This window comes from Lissotriton helveticus, chromosome 6, assembly GCF_964261635.1.
Source record: "Lissotriton helveticus chromosome 6, aLisHel1.1, whole genome shotgun sequence".
Classification (NCBI taxonomy): domain Eukaryota; kingdom Metazoa; phylum Chordata; class Amphibia; order Caudata; family Salamandridae; genus Lissotriton; species Lissotriton helveticus.
In genome coordinates, this window is record NC_136067.1 from 9,280,267 (window position 1) to 9,305,128 (window position 24,862).

Consider the following 24,862-nt stretch of genomic DNA (forward strand, 5'->3'; position numbering starts at 1 on the left):
TAATATCTCCTCACATCTCAGTCCAGGGTTCAGGGCAATAAGGAGTTCTCTATCATAATGGAGGAGTTCCCGTGGAGCTTGGCTAGGGGGACAGGCGAGAGGCGATGTCTTGGCGATGACGGGCTTGCCTTAGGCGCGCCCGCTGTGCTCGTCCGCTGCGCGTCCGAGAGATACACATGATTAATAGGGGAGAAGAGGGTGGGATGGGCGTGGCCCCGAAGGGGGCATGGCCTCGCGGGTCGCCGGTAATGACGGCAAGAAGTATGTGTTTGCTCGAGTCCGCGGCAGCGCTAAATCCGCTGCGCGGGCAGTTATGGATCGAGCTTTGCCCTAAATGTGCCAAGAGAAGAGTGAAGTGAGGTTTAAAAACACAACAGAAATTGGTGACTCTCAAATTTTAAAATAGTGTGCAAGTAGCGCTCCCGGCTTCCGGCTTCCGCCTCAGGAGAGAAAGTGGTTCTGGTGGTTCAAGGTGCGCAAGACCTCTCCCTTCCTTCAAATGTTAAATATGGAATATACATAACCCATACGGTAGAGGGATGAACAGCTTACGGGGTGTTAAAGCACAGAGATTGGCTCCAAACTATGATCGAGACGGAGAAGTTAGCGGCAGCCCAAACCTTTCCTGGCCACCACTCCGGCCTCTCCCAACACCCACCAATGCAGCTGCCGACCAAGGTATGGAATAGATACAGCCCTGCTGGGCCTCTGGAGAGAGGTCTTTGAGTGGATAATGGACAACATGTGTTTCTGGGCCTTTGGATCTCCTGGCTGTGGTCAAACATGGACCGCTCTGTTCTTCGTGGTATAGTAAACCATGGTGTCTAGCGCATCGGTGAACACTTTAGCGTTGTTTACCTCATTCTTTTCTAACAAAGAACAACTGGGCCCCTTCAGGCTAACACCAATGTAAGTCATGCATGGAGTCCATCCAGGTACCCCAGTCACTCTCTAGGTAATGTCCACTTGGCCCAGCCGTTTGAATATATGTAGTAAACTCAAAGTTGGGATACAGCCGTTAGCCAATACCGCGCAGGGACACATTATAGTAACATCATATCATGCACTCTTGAAGGAACTACAGGAAGGTCTGATCGCCCTCAAGGACTGGGCAGCATCCAGCTGTAGAAAGTTAAGAGTCCGAAGACTCAGATCACCGTTTGGGGACAATGTGCACAGACACTGTTTTCAAATATCATCCCCAAGACCTAGAGGGGAAAATACTCAGTACTGACTCCCAAGTCGAATGTTTGGGGTTTAAATTAACTTAAATATTACTCCTAATTATACAAACTAGAATCTCAGCAAACCAAACAACACAAACGCTGCTTTTTGGAACTTAAAAACTGCACGACATCTGGCCTTCGCTCGCCACCAAACAGAGGACTAATAGGAGTAGCAAAATATTATACACAGGTTTACCAACGAAAGCAGTCAGCTGATGTCAACTGGTACAAAATACTGCAGACAGACAGATATTGGGTTTGATGAAAAAAGATCACCAGAAAGATACTCACTACACTGGATGCCTGTAAACTTCTCCACACTCTGCTGCCTGTGGAGTCTGGCCCCAACTTACATGATGGATGTACTAGCCCTATATAGACAAGCTCACTGGTTTAGGAGTTCCAGGAGCTTTGTTGGTAGAGCTTCCTCATAAGCTCTCCTCCAGAGGAGATGTTGGTTCTCAGTTTTAGGAGGAAAAGCAAGAAAAGGCTTCCCAAAAGCAAATTGGGAGAACATTTTTCAGAAAGATTTAAACAAACAATTTAACAAGCATTTACAATGCAATGGTTTCGCCTTTGGAAAAGTTAGAGCTATTGGCATTGTAAATGACAAATTTTGTATTTATGTGTTGGTTTTGAAAACAGAAATAAATGGCATTGTCATTTACATTGCCATTAGCTTAATCTCTCGCAAATGCCTCTCCCTACGCACGTTTCAGGTCCCTTCTCAAAACGCACTTGTTCTGTAATGCTCATCACTAATGCCCTTGTCTTGCGGACTGTCTTCTCCCTGCTGCTCGAGCGCCACATACACCCTCACTTTATTGAATTCAAGTGCATGTCATCAGAGCTTTCAGGTAAACCACTGCCAAGAGAAAGATTTAAACGAGAAACATGGGCACACGTTTAAATCTCAAAGCATTCTTGGATTTGCAGTCTTTTTCTTCCTGTGCGCGAACTGTTTAAGCAATCCATAATTTTTTGACAATGCTAAACTAGAAACTAGGTCACTCGAGCATTAGGTAGGCCATCAGCGCCCTGTCAGCAGGTGGGATGCGGCGCGAGGAAGGAGATGAATGGGCAAAAAGGCGCAACATGCAGAGGGACACTTAGCCAGTAGCTCACGCCTTTGGAAGGGAAATGGAGCACCAAACTAAACGTTATTACCCACATTCGAGGTCTTTAAAGCGTCATCCTGGGAGGACCATATTTCGCAGAATGTAGCTGGAGGGGCGAGAAATTGCTCAGGATCAAAAGTAGAATATTTGCCCAAAGCTGGGCTTTAAAACCGGAAGCTGCAAATGCTCTTATCCGGGTTTTACTAACTAGGCCAATGATCTTCCACCTCCTAAAGTTCTTGAGCTATAGCCAAACACACACAGCGCTTGGTGAGGTCACAGGGACGAGTCCAGGGGTGCTGCATGCTGCAGAGCACCAGGGCAGTCCGGGTGCAGCATCCCTGCACCATGAGCAGCTCCAGAAATCACAGAAACAATTGTAAAGACCGGTAAATAAGCCAGCCCTACCAAAAGAAGAAGCATAGACACACACATACAGAAAGACAACTTCCCCAACTCAATGTTTTATTTAATACACTGCTCTCCCCCGCCATTTTTTTTTAACGTTTGTCAATTCCGCATACACTCTACAAGGGAGATTCGCCCTTTCTCAATCTTAGATCTGTAAATTAAGTATCACTTATTTGGGTGCAAGTAACAGCTGACATTTACAGCGTTTTGGAAACGCCTTTAGTGAGGTATTATGAACAGTGTGGAGAAAAACGAGATATTTGTAAAGAAGGCAATTCTGTGCCTGCCCATTGAAAGCACAAACTACTTCCTTGGGAGCAAGGGTCTGCTCGTTTCAAGGAAGAAATGCCACTCGGAACACCAAGAACCCAGCCCACGGCGTCATTTGTCGGCCTGGTGCATTCTGGGAGCTGTAGTCATCCACCTAGACAACGGATTGGCCTAAGGTAGCAGATGACGGTTGCTTGGGTATAGGATCAGGCATCCAGTAACCATTCGTATAAATGGTACCTCTGGGTATCTTAAACTACACCCTAAACGTGCATACTAGGACTCATTCAAATCAAACATTTTATATACAAAGCAATTACACCCCCCCCCCCCCCCCCAAGAGCCGAATGTATTTTGTTTGATGGAAGCCCCCTGTACCCCTATAGATCTTCCCACCCCTACAAAAACAAACCTCTGCAGGTAAGGGGTATTAAAATGTATGAGCAGAGCGTACAAAACCGGTCTGTGAAAGCTTAATTTATCCTGCTTCACCTGGAGGCGCCTTGAGGCATGCCGATGCGTGGGAAGGGGGCGGGGCAAACGAGCACCGCACGTTGTCTGAAGGTACTCTCTTTAATGGTTGCTCATTACTCTGTGCAGCACACATGCGCTCACGCTATATAAATCAAGGAATGCATTGAGAAGTGCACTTCTATCTAGCTGCAGGGCAGTAAAGTGATGCACATTAACGCACAGCAGGGATGATCATATTCCAAAAGATGACTGCACAAGGCTCGCGCTGACTGTAGCAGTGATTTAAATCCAGGCGAGGCGAGCTCTGCCTTTCATCCTTTCAGAGTCGGTGAGTGCGATAAAGATGGGGTACTAGTAATGTCGATTGACAGTGCTTAAGACAGAAAAGCTTTGTAAAACACGATATTAGACGTCCTACACTACAGAACAGCCTCCCAACCCCATCCTAGGGATGGAAGTTGAACCCCTCCCACCGCACTCCCCAAACCATGGCCTCCTCGCCCCGAGGGAGATGCGCCCCCTGCGTCTTACCCACCCGTGCGACGCAGCAGACCTCCGCCGAGCTGCCGTTGCCCATCCTGGCCGGCGCGGACACGGTGCCACGCTGTCGGAGAAGCTCCTCTGGAAGTTACAACATCTGGCGACGAGGCTGCGAGCGATCCTGCTCCGTGACTCATTCCCCTCCTCGCTCCCGGCGAGGTCCGGCAGCCGCAAACATCTGGATTCAGAGGGCTCCACTGGAACGTCACGAGAGGATCCGGAGGCAGAGATGGCAACAACAAACAAGCACCTACGAGGACAACGGACGGCGGGAGGGGGCGGGAGAGGACACGGACGGCGGGAGGGGGCGGGAGAGGACACGAACGGCGGGAGGGGGGCGGGAGAGGACACGGACGGCGGGAGGGGGGCGGGAGAGGACACGGACGGCGGGAAACGTGCACAGGACAGCGAGGGGGGCGGGAGAGGACACGGACGGCGGGAGGGGGCGGGAGAGGACACGGACGGCGGGAAACGTGCACAGGACAGTGAGGGGGGCGGAAAGGCACACGGAGGGGGCGGGAATGGACAGTGCATCTGAATTCACTTTCAGTGAAAGGGGAGGGAACGGGAAAAAACGTAACTCCGCCCTGGGAAAAAATCTCCGGAACGCCCCCGAATCTGGTCCAGCCTTGATGGACAGATCCGGCACTCAATGGCTAGCCTCCATTTATGGAGCTAGCCAATGAGAGCCGGGGGACGTTCCAGAAGTCCTTATTGTCGACATAGGATTTCACCTGCGCTGAAAAGCTGCGCAGAGCGCAGCCTTTCGGCAGGCGAAACCCAAAAATGTATCTATTTTAAACATTGCCCAATTAGACCTAGTGCTGTATTGGGCCACAGTTAGAATGTTTAGATAAAAAAAGTGGAGGGAGAAAGAAGCAGAAGTACAGTCTTAAGGCCTATAACTTAAATAAGAATTTCATTTGCATCATGGTGTGGAGAAATGTAGGACGGGGGGTTAGGGTTGGCTTTAAACCGTCCTGCGCAGTGCTTCTGCATGCATCTCCCCAACCAGGATGGTTTAAAGCCACGCCTAAATCCCCGTCCTACATTTCTACACACCATGATGCAAATGAAATGCATATTTAAGTTATAGGCATAAAGACTGTACCTATAACCACGTTCTGTCTGGAGCAAAGTGTGCTCACTGACGAAGACGGGTGAGTGCTTCCACTCACTTATAACACACTATCCAGGAAGCCCTGAAGTATACGGCCTCCAAATATATTCCGTTAGTCCTGACGAAGGCCATAGACCCGTAGGGGCTGTTCCGGGCCGAAACATATCGACTCAACCACTAGGTGTCGTGGACCTGTGACTAGTTCACTAAACATCGCTTTGTTTTTAGATTTATCCCTACCCTACTCTTTCCCCCTCCCCAATAAAGATTCACCTAAAAGATAGGAGATCATTTTAATGCACTCACTACTGTCAATATCCAGACAGTCTCCTTCCTGGTGGAGGTTTTGATGTCACTTGTAGAACGGGACACTCAAGTGAAAGACCCGATGAGGATGCTAGCCACCGAACCACACTAAGCGGAGATTACATACACCACAGGCTGTGTACGTGTGGTTGAGAATCTCCAAGACAAAAAGTTCTGAGACTTATGTAGTTCATTCCCCCTTTCTGATAAATGACCAGTTAGAATGGCCACCACCTAGAGACCTTGCGGTGTTAGGCGCTATGCATATACAATTATTGGTACTAGTAGCTGTTACGGCTATTCTCTCCAACCATTACTGACACTTCATAATTTCTCAAAATTAAAGCTTCATTCTTCCCAATCCATGAGGTCTTGTGACCAACAAGGTGCTGTCCATGAATGTATTTTAGAACGTCACAGGTGCTTAACCCCACTGTCTTGCTTCTAAAGATGACACTGGGCATGTTAAGGTCAAAATGAACAACTGATAGTTGGTTTGCGTCATCAAATGAGGCAATACCCGGGACTGCTTTCATTTTCAGTGCTGGAGAGTCTTGTGTCAGCCCTTTCCGCAGGCAGCTTTTGAAATCAGATAATCGGGCTGCACCGGGCTACATTTTGGACTATATTAAATTCCCATCATATTTTATATCTGCTGCACTCATGTCAGCTGAGAAGCTTTCACTTGAAGCTGGGCTGGTGTTCACTAAGTTTCCTAGGGTGTGAAGACAAGGAGAGAAGAGAGAGGAAGGGTCTCTTACCTGTGAGAAGATCAGAGGAGCAGATCCCAGCGCGGAACAGGAGGAGAGTGCAGGAGTTAAGCTCAGGCACCTTAAGGCACGGCTCAGCCCAGACAGGGCCATTCTCAACTGCAGAGAAGACAAAACACCCGCTCAGAAACACAGCAACTTAGAAATTGAACAACTCACAGCAGTCCCTGGAAAGTGCACCAACCAACCCCCTCAAATCACCCTAGAACCTTCTGTTTACCTATGTAGGACACACCTTTAAAATGGCCAATTAATCGGTCAGCTACCTGTTATAAAGACGGGCATGCACTATCTGGACCAAGGAAATATGAATAGTGTATTTACCTCTAAGCACACATTAACGATACAGTTCAGGTTGAAGCATGAGATGAAAAAAGGCACCATGTTGAATGGATGTTAGGGTAAAAGAGAACGGTCCAGAGATCCTGAATCTGGATATGAATCCTTAGAATTATGGAGGAATTTAGCTCAAGGCTCTAGACCTTTTCAGCCTCAAGAGGACAAGTAGAGAAAGAGTTGTGAGCATATGTTCCTCCTTTCCGAACACGTATACATACCCATCAGTAGGCTAATTCCTTATATGGATGTAACACAATACGAGTAGGTTTGAGTGAGAATAGTTATTTTTATTTGTCACTTGATTGAGTCCATTTCACTCATTATAAGTTTTTCGTAAACACGTTGTAAAAGAAAGGGAACAGCTGACACGTGTTTCGCCCTAAGTAGTGAGTTAAAGCCAGGGCTTTCTCAAGGCTATTTATATTGTTCCAGAAAAACAATGTTTCAACATTTAATTTGTACATTTCCAAGAATTGTAACGTAACATTGTTTGAAACATCCAAATTTCAAGAAAGGTTCAGTGTAGTCGTTCGTCTGGTCACCGGTTGAATCCGCTACGCGGTGTCACACAGGGCAAAACACACATGTCGACTGTTCCCTTTCTTTAATAACGATTTCTATGAAAACATCCAAATAAGGAATTAGCCTACTGATGGGTATATATACGTGTTTGGAAAGGAGGAACATATGCTCACAACTCTTTCTCCACCATGTTGAATGGATAGTCACCAAGTTTACAAGCAATTCAAAAGGTGACAATCAGAATGTTAAATCAGATAAGATTCTGATGTTGAGCTGATGTTTTGCATCTGGAAATGGCTCAGCAAACCTACATACTCCTTCAAGGGTTACCAACAAGCCTGTTGAAGGGAAAGCTTAAAAGAGACAAAAGCTTCATGATGGAAATAAGGATCCTTGCTCCTGATTGTTCTGGTCAACAACCAGACATTTGCCAAGAGTTGCAGGTGGGATGAAGAACTCGCCATTTTCTTCTTCTTCAATGGGAGGGTTCTAACACAGAAGAGGATACAAGGCAGGGCTTAATTCTTCCCCCACTACAGTCTGGGACCATTCTCACACCTTACAAGAAACATTCAGCAGAAGGGAAGGGTCAAGGAGCGTATACCATTGTGTTCCTAGACTGAAGATGAAAGGAAGCTTTCAGATTACCATAGACCAACAGGATCTGAAAGAAATCATCAAGGACATTCCTTTCAAAATGGACTCTTTAAATGATAATCCCATTGATACCTGAATGTGTCAAGATACAAAAATGCCAGTTGATTCCATCAAAACAACTACATTTGTCAGAAAAGAATTCAGGACAGACATAGACATGCGTTTTCTTCTTTCAGAGATGGCAGTTTGTTTCTGCAGTCTTATTTCCAAACTCTTATCTTGTCATCAGGCCTCAGTTCAGGGGCACCAGTCTTTGTGTGCGTTTACAGTACACTGGGCAAGACTGCACCTCCTGATTCTCTGGTATCTTCAGAAATATTGGTCACAGAAGTCCCTGTTAGAAGAAGTAGTGGTTCCAGCTACGACTAAAACAACCAACTCCCTCCAGTGGAGTTTGTGCCTAGGGAACATGTCAAAAGGTACTAGGAACACAGGCTGCTTGTAGAAAGGTTCTGGTTTAAGTGGGTGGTAACATCTGCAAGAGCTCAGCAGTGGAGGGAGAGCACAGGGCAGCAACATAGGCAGGGGTAGGCTCCCCCAAGAACAACACCGCAGATAAAGGCCTGAAAGGCAAAGTGGGGCGACAGGCAGAGATGACACTCTACAGCCCCAGTCCTTTCAACATTGGCGTGTTCTATCTATGCTTCGCCACCTAGGCGTCTAACGTTTGACTGCCTTCTCATGCTCTGGACAGAGGTTTGCAAATAAGGGCGTTGGAAATTCAGCGGCATGGCAGAGCCACGCATCGTGCAGTACTCATTTCTGTCTTCTGGTAGTTACTAGTGCTAGGCACATATCTAGCATGTGTGGTCTGATGGTTGTCAATGCGCTCCTATGCGAAGTATACTGTTCAGGACAGAAGGATTAGTTCTTTTACACTTGCTTCCCGGACGTGTAGTCTGTATTTACTTGAAAGGGAAGATAGCCCTCGTTCCTTAAGTGTTCCTTTTTTTAGGGCCACTGAATTGCCAAAAATTCCGGTTTTTACTGAGGTAAACTTTGGACACAATGCTAAAGTGAGTCTTTAAGAAAGATAAATCATTTCTTTTATAAACATTTGAGTTAAAAAAAATAATATATATATATATATATATATATATATATATATATATATATATATATAGGAGCTTTCTGTGACGTTTGCTTGTACGTTGTATGCAGTTAGCCGACATATACTGACACTTAAAAGTTAACCTTCCATATTTATGGCCATGATACGTTTCCAGCTATTTCCTGCTGGGTGCCTTTGTGTGTTGTCACACTGCATCATTCTGCTTTATAAACGTCAGAATAGACGTCAACTGCCTGCTTTACTTCTTTTCAAGCTGCACAAACTCAGTGTGGTTTTTGGACACAAGTGATACACATGAGTGCAGTAACTACCACAACTCTTGAAGTTCTGATTCCGGTTTAAATGCGTGTGGAAACATGGCCATAAGTGCGTACAAAGTGTTAAATTGTCCTAAAACTAGTATGGTCTTTTTAGGCAGATGAAAGATCACCCTGGTAAAAAAAAAAACCCCTCCTATGCATGTCTCTAGAGAGGTTTGGGTAACCAGTGTCTTGCATCAGTTCCTATGTCGCCTTCAGTGGCAAGTGTGCAGTGGCTGAGTAATGTAATTGCATATGTTTTTATTCTTAAAAAAAAATTCTCTTCACTGATTACCCCATTAGTCTTTGTTCGGTTGTTCATTCAACCGAAAAGCCCTCGTGTTTTCCTTTGGCTCCCCATTTAAATTACGTAGTATCATAGAATAACGTTTCCTCCATCTACATTCCCTATAGAAAACTAATAGCTAGGTTTCTAAAATTTATATAGTTAATTCTAAAGCAAACTAAAAAGCTAAAGGTAAACTTTTTGCCACTTTTGAGACCTAAACTATTATTATTATTAATAGACAGGACTGGAAATATGGTCTCTTTTGGTGGATTCTTTTTTATTTTTGCCATTTAGACCCCCCTCAATGTATCATTCAATAGTAGTTGTACCTTTACTTGCTTAAATATTATAGCAAATGGTAACACTTCAGTTTGCCAAACACCCACACTTTTGATCACTAGATATTCTTCAGATTTGACGTTCATTCATATTCCCCAACCAATTTTGCGCCTTCCAACACAGCTAAACATAAACAAATCACCACTGTTTTTGTCTGATAGGTGACGACCACACTTACAACCTTGAGACTGCATGAACGACAACCACCAAGTATTGGCCCACCATAAAGTCCCCAGCCCAGTGAATCATCCGACAACATGCACCCACAGTCCAGCAAGAAGCTTAAAATGTAGCTCCTTATCAGCACTAAAAAAGTATTGCAAATGCAATAGGTCTCACATTTGTTGGAGCTATTGGCACATTGCACTTTGCAACATGGCTAGGTAAAAAACATGTATTACAGGGTGCAGTATCATATGTGGCCAAAAGAGGTCCCATGCAACGTCTTCCGGCCACATATGGTACTGCATCCTGCAGCATGGCTAGGTAAAAATCAATGGCAATAACTCCAACAAATTGCGAGACCTATTGGATTTGCAATGCTTGTTTTCCAAGCAATCACAGACATGGTTGTCTGCGGACCTCAAAAGGCCACCATTCCTGAGACTGCAGCATATTGTAGTGTTTTGCAATTTGTGACCTACTGCATTAATAATTACGAGGTAGGTTGAATTACGACCCACTGCAATTCTGTACTTTGTGAACCGACCTATTAGTACATCGTTTGGTAAGCAAAATACTGTTGGATTGGCTAAAAGTGGATGCTCAAATTGTGACCACTTTTTTTTTTTAAATAAAGTTTTTATTGAAAGAAACAAACATACAAATAAACAATCAAACTTCACAAGGCAGGGACATAAGAATACAGCGTCATGGGTTTGAGTGGGCAGAGCTCAAAGGTTAGACAATATAAACAGTCGAATAAAACGGGGGTAGGGGCGGACAAGGAAACAAGCGACCTCAATACAGTAGATGACGAGTGAATGCCAATTAGGGGGACAAAGACACATCAATGGTCACATCATGTGAGGGAGTACATATATTACCACGGTAAGCATTCCACTGGGACCAAATTCTACCCCATTTCTTGGGCCGTCCCCGGGAAAGGTACACAGTCTTCTCCCGGAACCCGCGCCAGTCCATGTTGTCTTTCCACGTGGACAGGGTAGGTGGTCTATGCGAACCCCAGAGGTGAGCAATATCCCTCTTCGCGACCATATTTCCAAGGGTCGCCCATGTAATCTGAGCTGAGCTGTAGTCATTAGGCTCCCAGACATTCAACAAACAACGCCTGGCCTCGGGCAGCAGGGACACACCCGTGACACTTTTCATGACATCGTGCACTCGAGACCAGAACCTGACCACCTCCGGGCACTCCCACAATATGTGGAGTAAAGAACCAGACATCCCACAGCCACGCTTACATAACCCATCCAAAGAAAAACCCATTCGAAACAAGCAAGGCCCAGTGACATACACGCGGTGAAGTATCTTTAGTTGGACGAACCGCAAGCGAGCAGGAATGGCGACCTCCTTGGGTGAGGAGAATGCAGATTGCCAGTCCTCATCGTCCAATTCAAGTCCGTCTGCACTCCACGCAGCCCGGAGGCGAACCAGCAAGTCAGCTCTGTTATTAATGAGTTTCTTGTAAATGAGGGAGATCGTGCTGTCGGGCACGTGACCATCCAAAATGCGGTCCTCCAGAGGGGAAGACTCAGGAATGTCGGCACCCGCTGCAAACACAGACAACAGAGCATGGCAGATCTGGGCATACCTAAAGAATTCAGTATCACCAAGCTCATACTCCGCTCGCAGCACGTCAAAGGACTTAACAGGACCCTTCGACCACAAGTCGCCCACTCTGCTAATACCAATCATATCCCATTTATCAAAGCCTTTCGTTCTCCACAGATGGCCCAAGCATTCCGAATCATACAAAGGGGTGGCCTGAGTAAACCTGCCCCGCCAGCCTAAAGCCGCATTTGCATCACGCCACACTCTCACAGCAATCTTAGTGGGACCGGTCAGTGCTCCGCGGAGACCACCAGAGTACAACGCTCTGCTAAAGGTCCCCCCAGGCAAAATAAATCTATCCATGGAGAATGCCGGGGCAGGGCCCGGTGCGTAGGTCGCATGATTAATTGCACTTAACTGAGATGCCCAATAGTAACGCCTGATGTCCGGGAGGGCTATACCGCCATCGTACCATGGAAGAGTGAGTTTAGAAAGGGCGATACGGGCACGCCCATCCCAGACCCAGGGGTGTGGGAATCATATCGCCCGACGCCCGAACCATGTTGTTTTCATAGATGGGCAAGAAGATATAATGTCTATTATGTCCGACGGACTAGTAGACATTAAATCATGTAAATAGAACAGGCCCCGGGCCATCTAGGGATCACAGCCAATCAAAAAAGGTTGCCGAGAGCCTTTGGAGGCCACTGATTGGCTAGCAGCCCATGACTGGGCTCTAGCCAGTGATTGGCTGGGGGAGTGAAACGTCACTTAGTTTCAGCAACCAGGAGTTCGTGGCCGTGGCAAGACAACACATTCAGGTAAAATAAGCACTGCCATAGTGCCCGTAGTGCAACACTTCGAGTGTTCAAAAGGGTTGTATTTTGCTTGCAGATCGCTCTGAAATTAGATTAGACCTGGCGCGTCTGCTGTGAAGGACCGTGTCTAATGCAGCGTCCTGGTGGTCGCAAAAAGCACGGGCTCTTATTGCTGCTATTGGAGCAGTGCTGTAAATCATGCCGACTGCGCACGTTTCAATTGGTGTGCAGAGCGTATTAAAACTCCCTTTCACACCAGACGTGTGACACAGAATTTTCCAGAATGGGCACTTTCCCTCACAAATGGGCGATATCTTTTCCATTTGTGTGAAAAAATGCTTAATTGGCCAGTGCCTATTTTTTGGGCTTAATTTCGGCCGTTGTGCGCATTTTATTAAGCTGCTGCGGCACCTCAGCGTCATTGCTGCAGTTTAGTTTTCTTGAGCTGTCAGGCTTGCTAATGTAAAAGGACACTTCGTAATAGATAAAGAGGTTGACTCCAAAGTCCATAGCCGGCCTATCGTGATATGCCTTCGATGGAGAGTCCTGTCCGAATGGAACAGAGGCATGCGAATGGCACATATCTTGCATCACATCAGTGCTGGACTCAAAACGCTACGACTTCAAACTCCTCTGAATGCGGCTAAAAAAATTGAAATGTGAAAGTTTTCCATAGAACACAGTAGCCGCCTCAATATAATCAGGTAATGATGCTGAAGGTATAAAGATAAAGCTCTTTGTCCAGGATTACACCACGACGGTAAAGTTTGGCCATGAGCCGGGATTAGAAGTGACATTTTCGGACTCTACAACCTGAATGTCCCCTCTGCATTGCACATATTTGATATCTCGTGCAGCTGCCAATTTATTAGTGCTACTTTGGAAATAAATGAACGTGTCATTGTGTAAGGTAACTGGCGCTCATGTAAAGCGCTCCAATACCTTCGGGTCGAGTTCGCGCTATATAAAACTGAAAAACAAATGCCATTCTTTTATAAGAAATGCACTCAAGGTCGTTTTCAATCCATATTAAATGTTCATTGAAGGGTGAAGGAAAAGTATGTCCTGCATCTTTCATTTAAGGGCCAAACGTCACTTTGCAGTGCGTGCACACTACCCCCAGTGCAAATGGCTATGGTCACATGCCATCTGCTTGGAGCACCCTTTGTATTTCTTGCTTGAGTTTTCTTGGGTGGATACCTTCCTTGAGAAGCAAGACATTCTTTCTCCATCCTTTATTGTGCCCCAAAGTGAAACACCTGCAGAGGGGTCACGAGGGACATTTCTGCAAGCCTCTTCCCCCCCCCACCCCCCCTCAACACCCCTCCCCGGATCTCCACAATATCTGCACACAGCAGCAGTAAAGGCGAAACTTAACCCGGCGAGAACAGGCAGCGCAATGCAATGGCTCTTGTTCCACTTCAAAAGGTGTAAGCTGTTTTTCCTCGCCTTCTTATCTGCATCTCAGTGATTTGGTGAACCTCCCCCGCTCTGTCAACTGGAGCAGGGAGCGAGGGCTGCTACTGGGCCCTACTCAGCATGTCAACCTCAAAATAAAGAGCAATTATTAAAAGTGTAACGTGTAGCACTGTAATAAGTGTCAGTGCTGCTTGTGTGCCCCAAATAACTGACATGTTTAGAGGGGACCCCAAGTTAGTTTCTAAGGGTAGAGCAGCGAGCAAAGACCTACATGGTGGAGCAGGAACTCATTGCTACCAGTTTGCAACTTCTCACTCAAGCCGAGACCTGACTTGCTGCCTCGATGCATTCTCATTGTTTGTTCAGACATCTTTGACTTGGGTTTGATTAGAAATAATCAGTAAAACTGCTTTATTTATCAGAATAATGTATCCCCGTCCAGTAGTCCAGTCTTGAAATAGCTCGGACTAGGATATTAGAAACAAGTGAAATGGGGAGGTGGTGAGAAAGATAAGAAGGGTACCATTTAAGTAGAAGAGAAAATGCTGATTTCACTTGGCAGCAGTACAACAATCTGGTGGTGTGTTCAGTTGGTATGTGCTAGTTTATACACGTATGCAGAGCTCTGTCAATGAACACAACTAGATCACTGTGTTTGTGTGAAACAGGGGGGCCTCTATGAATAGCTCTGCCAGTGCACTTCAATTCTGCCTTATGTGATAAATGATGGACCTTGCACAGCTCTTTCTAGATACCCACTTCCCAACCAGGCTTAATCTGATGTTTCTGTGGTACAGCACAGCTCTATCATGCGTCTCTCCACCTGTACTCAAGCTTTTACAGCAGTGTAGAGTCCATCTTACTTGGCAATAGTCATTGCCATGCTGATTTGTATACTCTCAGCAACTTTAGTATTGGTATGTATGCCACTCTGCAAATATGCCTCAATCTAGACCTGACAAATTCATACTAAAACAACCATGGTGCCTCACACAAGTACTTCTGAAGTTCCATGTAATTCATACCAGTGCACAGCCCCCCTGTTACAATGCAAACCCAGCTCTACCAATGCATCTCTACTGTGCTTAAGTTACCTGATATTTAAATACTTGGCCCAACGTAACTCCACCAAACAACTGTACTTTATTAGAAGCCCCTGTAATCATGACAATAGTGAAATCTCAAATAGCCCTGCAAATGCATGTTATATTTAATCAAAGTCCAGGATGCTTTTGGTCATTGTGTGATCTTACTGTTTGCAGCAGGTGGATATTGTTTGTGATGACTGTCCGTTACTTGTGATATGTCTGCATGCTCTGGGATAGTCTACTAAACTGGATCATAGATGTGGCTTGTTGGCGACAGATGTTCATTATTAGTGGTGATTTATGCAGCTAAGTACTGGTTGCAATAGTATAATTTCGCTTGTCAAGTTTTTGGTTAACATTATTATTGCAAAGCATTTAATAGTTTACTGATTTTAATATAACAAAAATATATTAAATATTTCTCTGCCAACCCTTATGTTTGATGTAGGAATGGGAGTAGGTGGGACAAGTGGATTTTACAGGACATGTAGATCTCAGTGGCATTTTGTCCCTTGGACAAGTAGATTATTTTGAAATTTCCACACCCCTGCAGACCAGTTGTCTCTGTAGGTTCTCCACTTCACGAAAATAGCCAGAGGCAATCGGGTCAAAAGAATTCTGAAGTGCATACAAAAAACGGGGCAGAGACATCATTTTGAAAAGCGCCGCTCTACCGAGGGGCGACAGCGGCAACCTACGCCAGCGAGCAACATCAAGCTTGAGCCGCTGAAGGGGGGGCAATAAATTAAGCTCATAACGCCTGGAGGGGTCCAAGGAAACATAAATCCCCAAGTACTTGAAACCAGTCTCCGTCACTTGAATCGGAAATCTACGCGGCAATGGAGGGAGATCTCCAGCCAAAATGTAGACGCAGGATTTAGCCCAATTAATAACAAGACCGGAGTTCTTACCGAAGGAAGTAAGAACATCAAAAAGCACATTAAGGGACTTTTTAGGGGAGGTGAGATATAGGAGGATGTCGTCCGCATATAGTGAGACTCGATCCTCAAAATCCAGGGACCATCGGATGTCGGGTGCCCCGTCCAAGCGCAAAAACGCAAGACACTCGTCCGTTAACAACCACCTGGGCCAGGGGACTCTCATAAAGAAGTTGCACCCAGGCTATGAAGCCTGGCCCAAACCCGAATTTCGAGAGGGCTACCCAAAGGTAGGGCCACTCGATAGTATCGAAGGCCATGGTAGCGTCAAGAGAAGCCAAGATGGCCGGTTCAGTAAGCGTCTCAGCTCTCGCGAGAACCCCGTGGAGTCTACGCAGATTCAAAGCTGTGTTGCGGTGCGGGATAAAACTGGATTGATCTGGATGGATCAGGTCCCCGATCACAGCTACTAAGCGATTAGCTAGTAATTTAGCCAAAATTTTGGGCTCGGCGTTGAGCAAAGAGATTGGTCTATACGAAGCACAACGATCCCGAGGCTTACCCTCCTTAGGAATGACAACAATGGTAGCGAGTCGTTGGTCAAGGGGGAGGGAGCCAGATTCCAGGGCCTCGAGAAACATGTCTCGTAAATAGGGCGCCATTTTGTCGGGTCGTAGCTTGTACAATTCAATGGGCAAACCATTGGGGCCCAGCGCCTTGCCCGAACGGAGGGAACGGATAGCCACCGCGATTTCATCGACTAAGCGGAGCATCCATGAGGTCTCTGTCAGAGTCAGAGAGGCAAGGCAAAGCAATATCCCGCAACAGTAAAAACGGGAGTCTTCCTCATCCTTGTTACAAACCGAGGTGTACACTGTCTCGAAGTGATCCGCAAAACACTGAACGATCCCAACAGGGTCAGTGACACACTCACCATCAAGCTTCTCAATCACGGGGACCACACGATTCACTCTCTCCTTCTTATCCAACCACGCTAGCAATTTACCCGCCTTATCACCCACATCATACAGTCGTCCCTGCTGCTCCCTATACATCACTTTCGCAGCATCCGTTACAAGAGCCTTGTAGTCAGCTTGTTTCAAAGCAAGGGAGTGCAACTTAATACTGGATACGCCCAGCCGGAGATCGTCCTCCAGAACGGATATCTCAGATTCCAAGCGCGTAACCTCCACATTTGCAGCCTTTTTAGGAGCGACAATCAGGGATAAGGACTGACCACGTACAGTTTTAAATGCTTCCCACAACAAAACAGCAGAAGAAACAGACCCCACATTGTCATCAAAATAATGCTCGATGGCTTTAACAAGGTCAGAGCGGGTCCTGGGGTTCTGAAAGTACCACGGGTTAATAGGAGCTACTCTACCCTCATCGCCCGCCCCTACCACATATCGGAGCCACAAGGGGGAGTGGTCGGAAATACCCCTAGGGAGCTGACGAATTTCTCTGATGGAGGAGGCCTGGACAGCCGGCATTAAGAAACAGTCCAATCTAGAAAGACTACCGTGTGCCCCAGAGTGAAAGGTGTACTGCAACTGTGTAGGGTGTAGTAGCCTCCAGGCATAGACAAGCCCGAAGGTCTCTAACAAATCGCTCAACCACCTTTGCGCCCGGGGTAGCTCTCTGGGAGGATGACGATCAGAGGTACCGGAGACAACCGAATTCAGATCTCCACCCAAGATCAGAAGCCCCTCAGGAAGATCTAATAGGATTCTACACAGATCAGCATAGGTTGGAGTCTGCAGACCCGGGGGGACATAGACTGAAAGTATGGACACGGTCCTTCCCTCCCACCTACCAGTGAGCACCGCATAGCGCCCCCTGTCGTCAATTCGCACCTCGTCAACTGCGAAAGGGAGAGAGGACCGAATAAGAATACCAGCCCCCCTGGACCCAGAAGTAAACCCCGCGTGGGCCACCAACCGATAACCGCGCCTATTCATCGCCTGACAAGCGTTGCCTATTAAATGCGTCTCTTGTAGGAGGACAATATCGGGGGAATGACGCCTAAGGAACCGCAAAACAATACTACGCTTAATCCTGTCCCCTAATCCATTGACATTCCAGGATAACAGTCTCAACTCGCCGCCCCCCATCCCCGAAAAGGTAGAAAGAGCAGGACCCACATAGAACACCACGATCAGTACAAAAAAGAAAAACAATACGATGCCCCGTGAATTAACAAAAACACACACACACCCCGCCCACCCCCCAACTCGACCATGTTACTCCCCCCACCCTGCACCCCTGCGTAAGACTAATAAGCCACCCCAACTTGCAGTGTGCCTGTCGCCCCATTACTAAACTAGCTACGCAAAGAACCCAGGAGGAGGAAGAGTCCCCATTCACCCCCCGCCACCCCCAGGCTGATCTAGGCCTAACAAAGACCCAAGTCCAGACTCAGCTGATACAGCAAGAAAGTGCAGACGCCGGGATCCACAGGTGAAGTCCTCATTCAGCCACACCTCCGTCGGCTCCTCCAGGGTGCCCAGTACGTTCATTTCTCATAGGCAGGGAGTCGAGCCAGTCACTGACATTTTCAGGGCGATCAAAAAAGAAAACACGTTCCCGATATTCAATCCGAAGCCTGGTAGGGAACAACAAGGAGTACTTAAGACCCAAGTCTCGCAATCGCTTCTTAACTCCCTGAAATCCAAGTCTTTGCTTCTGGACAAGCGGCGAAAAGTCAGGATAAAAGGAAACGGAGGCATTTTCAAAGTTAACTGGGCCCTTGTCCCGTGAGGCCTGTAGAACAGCGTCCCGGTCTCTAAAGTGAAACAACCTGGCAATAATGGGCCTCGGGGGGGGCACCCGGCTTAGCCTTCCCGCCGGGAACACGATGAGCGCGCTCAACCGCGAAGAACTTGCTGAGTCCAGCGGGAGACAGATTAGCAATCAAATCCTCAACCAAGAGGTCGACCCCCATAGCCCCGGAATGCTCCGGGACACCAATAAGGCGCACATTGTTGCGACGGGCCCTATTTTCGTAGTCCTCGAGATGACGAGCCAGTAGGTCATGCGAGAAATGCAGATTGCCGATCTCAGTCTGAGCCTCTGTGACATCCGCAGTAAGACTAGAAGTCTTCAAGCCCAATGACTCAACCCTTTCATTAGTCTTCGAAAGATCCGCTCTAATCAGCGTGATGTCGACGGCCACAGTGTCAATCTTGGAGGCCAAGGCCTCGTACTGCTGTCCCATAGAGGCCTGCATGTTGGCTATGGCTCCCATGACATCCTGCAATGACGGGTCCGAGGACGCCGGAAAGAGGGTCTTCGAGGTATCCGAGGCACGGCCAGCAGCGCCGGGCGACCCCTTGACCTGCGAGTAGTGGTCCATGATATTAGTCTGGTTTTGGCCACCACGGAGAGGTGCCTTAGTCTTGCGTTTCTCAAGAGGCTGCCCGGTGGCCATTTTGGAAAAGGGACCCTCGCGACCTGGTGAAAATGGCCAGGCGCAAAGTGTCTAGACAGTCAACAAGACCAAATCCGAGTGTCGTAGGCACAAAAGGGCCGAGTCGTAGACAAGTAGTCGGGTCAGCACCAGACGAAGAGGAGACAGCAGGCCCGCCGAAGGTGGCGAGAGACTGCACCCCCGCCAATCAGAGCCGGGAGCAGAAATCGAAACCGAAAGTCAGAGGGGTCGACCAGAAGGGGACCCTAGCGACCGTTGTTGATTAACTACTCCACGGCCTGTGCAGCAACCGAGCCCCCGGTCCGCCTCGGGGTGGGCCTCAAAAAGTAGAGACGATGCAAAAGTGGACCCCAGTGTCCAAAGTCGATTTTTAAAAGTGTTCGAAGATCAGCGAGGATATGCGAACAAAAGCCCGTCCTCGAAATCAGGATGTTGCCAGGATAATCGTGAGGGGCGGCGTGGGTCCGGGGAGCTCTGTGCTCACGCGACCATCTTGGATGCCCGCGAAGCTCCTCCTCCAAATTGTGACCACTTTTAAACAATCCAATGTACGCAGACCTGACCCTATGTGCTTTATAGTGCCCAACTGAAGGTGGGAGGACTGTGTTTGGATTCCTATTTTTTGTTTTCTGTCTCGGAAGTGGGATTCACCTCATAATGTTATGACCAGTAAGTAATCAAGCCAATATGTCAATCTATTTTGAAGTCTAATTAAATTTGTTCCTGTAACATGATTTGTTAATGTTCATGTTTTCATTATCCAACCCAATGTATCATCCAGTATTGTCATAGTCGCCAAGTTTCCCAGGTCCACGAGTAACTGGCTACTCTAGTCCAGATTTTTAGTTTGCCTTCTGGGTCTTGAAGTTCTAGTTTCATAATGGGATAAGTAAATTCCCAAAGCGCAAAGAAATACTGCACTAAGCGCAGTTAGTCACAGACGTGTCTGGGAAATGTTATTTGTATGTGACAATAGCAAACTCTGTACCGGATTGTAAACACTAATTTCTTATGTATAGCGTTTCTGTTCGAAGGGAGCACAATCTTAATTAATCAAATAGAATAATGATTAACTGAGTAACAAGACGAAACACACCAGTAAAGCCACATCTTGTTGTATACCACAATATTGGCTAAAGAAGGAAGAATATTGTTTTTATTAAATAGTGTATGTTGGACCTGGCCTCGTGGCGTGGCTCCCCCCCCGTTTCTCAGCACCCCGTTAGCGTAGCCCTGCACCCTGAATTCCCTGCGCAGCACCCAGTTAGCGTAGCTTGCACCCCGAGTTCCCTGGTCGTCTTGCTCCCTGTACGCCCAGACCCTGTAACCGACGACCAGGCCTGCATGTCCTATCCCACTCCGAGCGCCTAAACCTTGCATGCCCACCAGGCCCGGCAGCCATTTTCCCTTCCCGAGATCCCTGACTCCCTGGGCCTAGCGTGACCCCGGCCCCAGCGAAACCCAGACCCCCAAAGCGCGCCAGACCCGGCTGGGGGGGTAAAGGACTCCCCGAGTGAGATAAGCCAGGGAGTTTCGATGGCACCTCCGGCCTCCCCTGAGAAGACTGGTTTCTGTCACACCTCTGGCCTTCCCCGGTGGGCCAGTTTCGATCGCACCTCTGGCCTCCCCGAGTGCTGTCTCCAGACCTGCTGGGCGTCTGAGGATTCCCGGACGCATCTTCAAGGGATCAAAGAGCCAACCGCCAGCCCTCGCCAACGACCAGCCCCCAAGGCATGAGACCTCCGCCTGCGAGGGTCCGGACATCAAAGGGCCAACGGACTATATCAGGGCCCGCCTGGCAACTAGCGGGCAGTTGTATCTTGGACCTGAAAGCCCTGCTGATCTGATCGCGGCTGATCCTAAGAAGAACTCACCCTTGTATCGCTGAGCCCTGCTGACGCTGTCGCGGCTCCTTCGCAACACGGAACTGAACCACCTGAGCCCTGCTGACGCTGTCGCGGCTCCTCAAGAACTTCTCCATCTGAGTCCTGCTGACGCTGTCGCGGCTCCTCAAGAACTTCTCCATCTGAGCCCTGCGGACGCTGTCGCGGCTCCGCAAGAACTTCTCCATCTGAGCCCTGCTGACGCAGTCGCGGCTCCTCAAGAACTTCTCCGGATCGAGCCCTGCTTACCTCGTCGCGGCTCGAGGAGTACTCTGGTCCGACTGGACCATCGACGCTACCATCACGACCTGAGCCGACTCGACGTGAGTGAAGCAGCCAGTACAACCCTCATCTCCCGTATCCCCTAGCTCGAGGGTTGAGAGCTGTGCGCAGGGTACGCCTCGTACTGGCCCAAAGGCTAAAGACTGTCCCGCTTCCCTCTTCCCGAATCCTCGAAGACTTTACAATCCCTCGATCGCTTGTAAATAAGAGTGCTACTTTCTTTTTACTGCTTATAAAGAACCTATTACTGAAATCCAACGGTGTGGTGTCCGTTCGTAAGAGTGGTGTGAGCTCAGTGTGTACGATCCTAGACTCGAAGTCCTCCCCAGTGGGGACCTTCACAATAAGACTCGGCAATATCTGTGGGAGAGGTGGGTCCTGGGGTGGTCAGGTGAGCACAATCTGGCCCTCTGAGATCGCCTCTTCTAACAGTGTAGATGTAGTAGTTGCTGAAGTCAGAGAGGGGAGGAATAACCTTCAATGTTATTGACTCTGGGCCCCTTGCTTTCGCTGCCATCTCAGAGCTTTAACCCCTTCACTGCGGCGGCTATTCCGCAGCAGTGCGAAGGGGGCGGGGAGTCCGAGCGGCGCTCCCGTGCTCGTGACGGAACTGCTCCGTCACGAGCCTCGGGTGAGCTGTGCTTGTGACGGAACGGTTTCGTCACTGCCCCGCCCGCCCAATAGAACGCTCAGCGCAGGCACGGAATTCACGCCGCGCAGGCGCGGCGAGCGGGCCGTGACCGTTCCGTCACAAGCACAGCTCACCCGAGGCTTGTGACGGAACAGTTCCGTCACAAGCATGCAAGGGGTTAAAACAGCAGTCTTTGGAACTTTGGTTGTTACCTCCTTATGAAAATAAGTACATTTAGTTATAACAAATCTAACTGAAGTCAATCAATCAGAATTTGTATAGTGCAGCAACGTAACCCGTAGCGGGTTCTGGGCACTGACCAGTAATGTCTTGTGGGTGGTAAAGGTGTATTTCAGTGGATGAGAAAGAGCTTCATCGTGTGGGTGCCTTTCCACAAAGCAGTTCTCGTAATACTGCTATCCCACTGGTTGTTACACATTTATATAAGATTTGAGCAGATTAGGCACAAACCCTATTGGTTGTAGCTCGCCAGTGTAGACCCTATTGACTGTTCTTGTCCAAAGAGGTGCCCTCTACTACCTGCACTGTTGTCCGCTTACCACCCCTAAGTTTAAAAAAGCATTGACAAAGCCAATAGATCTCGCGTATGCAAGATCTATTGGCTTGGTCAGCTTTTTTTTTAAGCCATGTTGTATAGCAGTTCTGCTCCTGTGCAGCATGGCTAATGGCTGAAAGGTTAAGGCGCTATGACGCAGTCAACGGTGGCCACATCCTAGTATGTGTAGTTTTCATTTTTACACTTTCCACCACGCTGCACAGCAGCCGTGTTGCTGTACAACAAGGCTAAAAAAAAAGAAACTAAAAAAAACAAAACACATTGCTAAAGCTAAATTTCTCATGCTCACGCAATAGCTATTTGGCTTTGTCAATGGTTTTTATGGCGGGAGGGGAAAGCACAATAGGGCAGGGGGTTGAGGAGAGCAAGCAACAATAAGGCAGGGCGCCCCAAGTAAAATTAAAAAAAAAAAAACAATGGTCTTTTTTTTGTTATGGTAGGTGGGGGTGGGCCAACATGGATAGTGGGAGAAGGACAGGAGGGAGCTAGCAACCCAACAGACAGAGGGAAGGGTGGAAGTAGCATCAGGGGGTGGGAGCAATGGGAGAAGCAACATAATGTGTGAGATGTGGGACAGGAGATGGAACAGCATGGGATGGAGTGGGAACAACGCAGGGGAGTGAGTGCGGAACAAAAGAGGAGAGGGCAAGCAACAAGGACGGGGCAAGAAAGTAAAAGAAAAACAAAAGACCACTGAAAGCGCTCGCAGCAGAAGGAAACACCATGGAACATGGAAGCAGTATTTGGGAAAGATTGCAGGGAAGGGACAAACACACAAAGAGGAAGTGAAGCCGACATCTGCTGACCAAGGAAAAGAGGGTTACGATGAAACCAACCATTGGTGAGCAATGGGCAGGCTCTAAGCCCCCTGTAAGCTAACAAAATGTTTCACAAACGACAGACAGCGCATGCTCTGTTTCAGGTAAAACCTACAGAACAGTTCCCCAAATATAAGCAGTGGAAAGATAAGGTAATCTAATCTAAAGGATGTTAAACAAGCTATTCTCCTGGGAAGGACAAACACAAGAAGAGGAAGAAAAGGAAGCAATGGCATAATATAACAAGCAAGCAAATACAATTGACAAGAAAGGTGCCCAATGGTAGCAAAAAACTGCTGCCCCAAAGTCCACTGTTACTGTTGGTAATGTCCATAATAGGTCCTCGTCAACAGACAGTTAAAAAGCAGTCTGCAGGCAAGACCTAATTAGGCTGTATCCACCATTAGAGGTGGGCTAACCAAAAGAGAAAAAGGGGTGTTCCCTAGTAGCACTGTGCCACTGAAAAGCTGTGGTATACTTAGCACCACCCTCATTATTTCAAAGTCAGAAAATAACAATTAGTTCTATTTTTTCAATGTAGTGAGGGCAGAACAGAAGGGCAGCCTTGCCCCAGAAGCACAATAGGGGTGTGCAAACCTGAAGAAAGAACAAGCATTGAAAATGCAATAGGTATCGCCTTTAGGTTAAAGCAATTTGCTTTGCTAATGGTATTGTATTCTAACTTTACATTATTTAATGTATATTTGTGATGTGTGGTAGTTGTATGTAGTTAGAATTGTTTTGTTAGCTGTGTAGTAGTTTAAAGCATACCGTTAGTAGGAAAAGAGCAGTGTTTCAGATTTACGAGGTGAATGAATAGAAGAATAGTATGTGTGTTAATTTCGTATAGTGAGAATTATAATAGCATGAGGCAGATGAAAGGGGCGAGCAAATTACATGCACATATCACAAATATACACTAAATACATTCAGTTATTACCTTCCTAACCTTGCATATGCATATTGTTATAAAACAAAATCATCCATCTATGTTAACACAAATTACTATGCGTTAACAGGAAGAACAAAAGACGTGAAATTAATTTTAAAGGACAAGGGGCTCATTAAACAACATTTTCAGCCATTAACACAACGTGCTGCCTTCCACTTCGGTGTCTGGCAACGGAAGGGAACCTGGGCCTTGGCAACAATCCCTTGTAGCACAGGGGCATTCACACCAGGCACTCACGGCGGGAGAGCAGGCGCACCGTTGTTGCTGAGAGGTCACTCACACTGCTTTTGTAATCTCGGAACCAGCCTGCTGCTCCCTACCGTCTGAACAACCCCACTGAGAGAGACTACAGTAGTACAAGGAACACTATAATAGTAAAGGAGAATTAATGTTTCCAAACAAATTTGAACAGTGACCGAAAAGTGGTTAGGATACAATAAGAAAACACATCGTCAGATATTTCCCTGGGTAGTGCAGTTAACACACGAGGATGTTGAACTACATAGAAATGTTCTGACAAGCTAAATGAAATATTTAATTAAATGCCAAAATCTTTTGGCTGCACTCAGTGCTTCATCGGAGCAAAGCGAAGCATTGAAA

The 24,862-nt window shown here is 47.3% G+C and overlaps 1 protein-coding gene across 2 annotated transcripts in view; it reads right to left on the reverse strand.

Moving 5' to 3' along the window:
- MRPL2 (mitochondrial ribosomal protein L2) overlaps positions 1 to 24,862 on the reverse strand; it is a 58,937-nt gene that overhangs the window by 25,709 nt on the left and 8,366 nt on the right. For both annotated transcript variants that reach the window (XM_078647266.1, XM_078647267.1), the window contains exon 2: positions 6,227 to 6,334. In XM_078647266.1, coding sequence (XP_078503392.1) covers positions 6,227 to 6,334 — 108 coding nt within the window. The remainder of the gene's footprint in view (positions 1 to 6,226; positions 6,335 to 24,862) is intronic.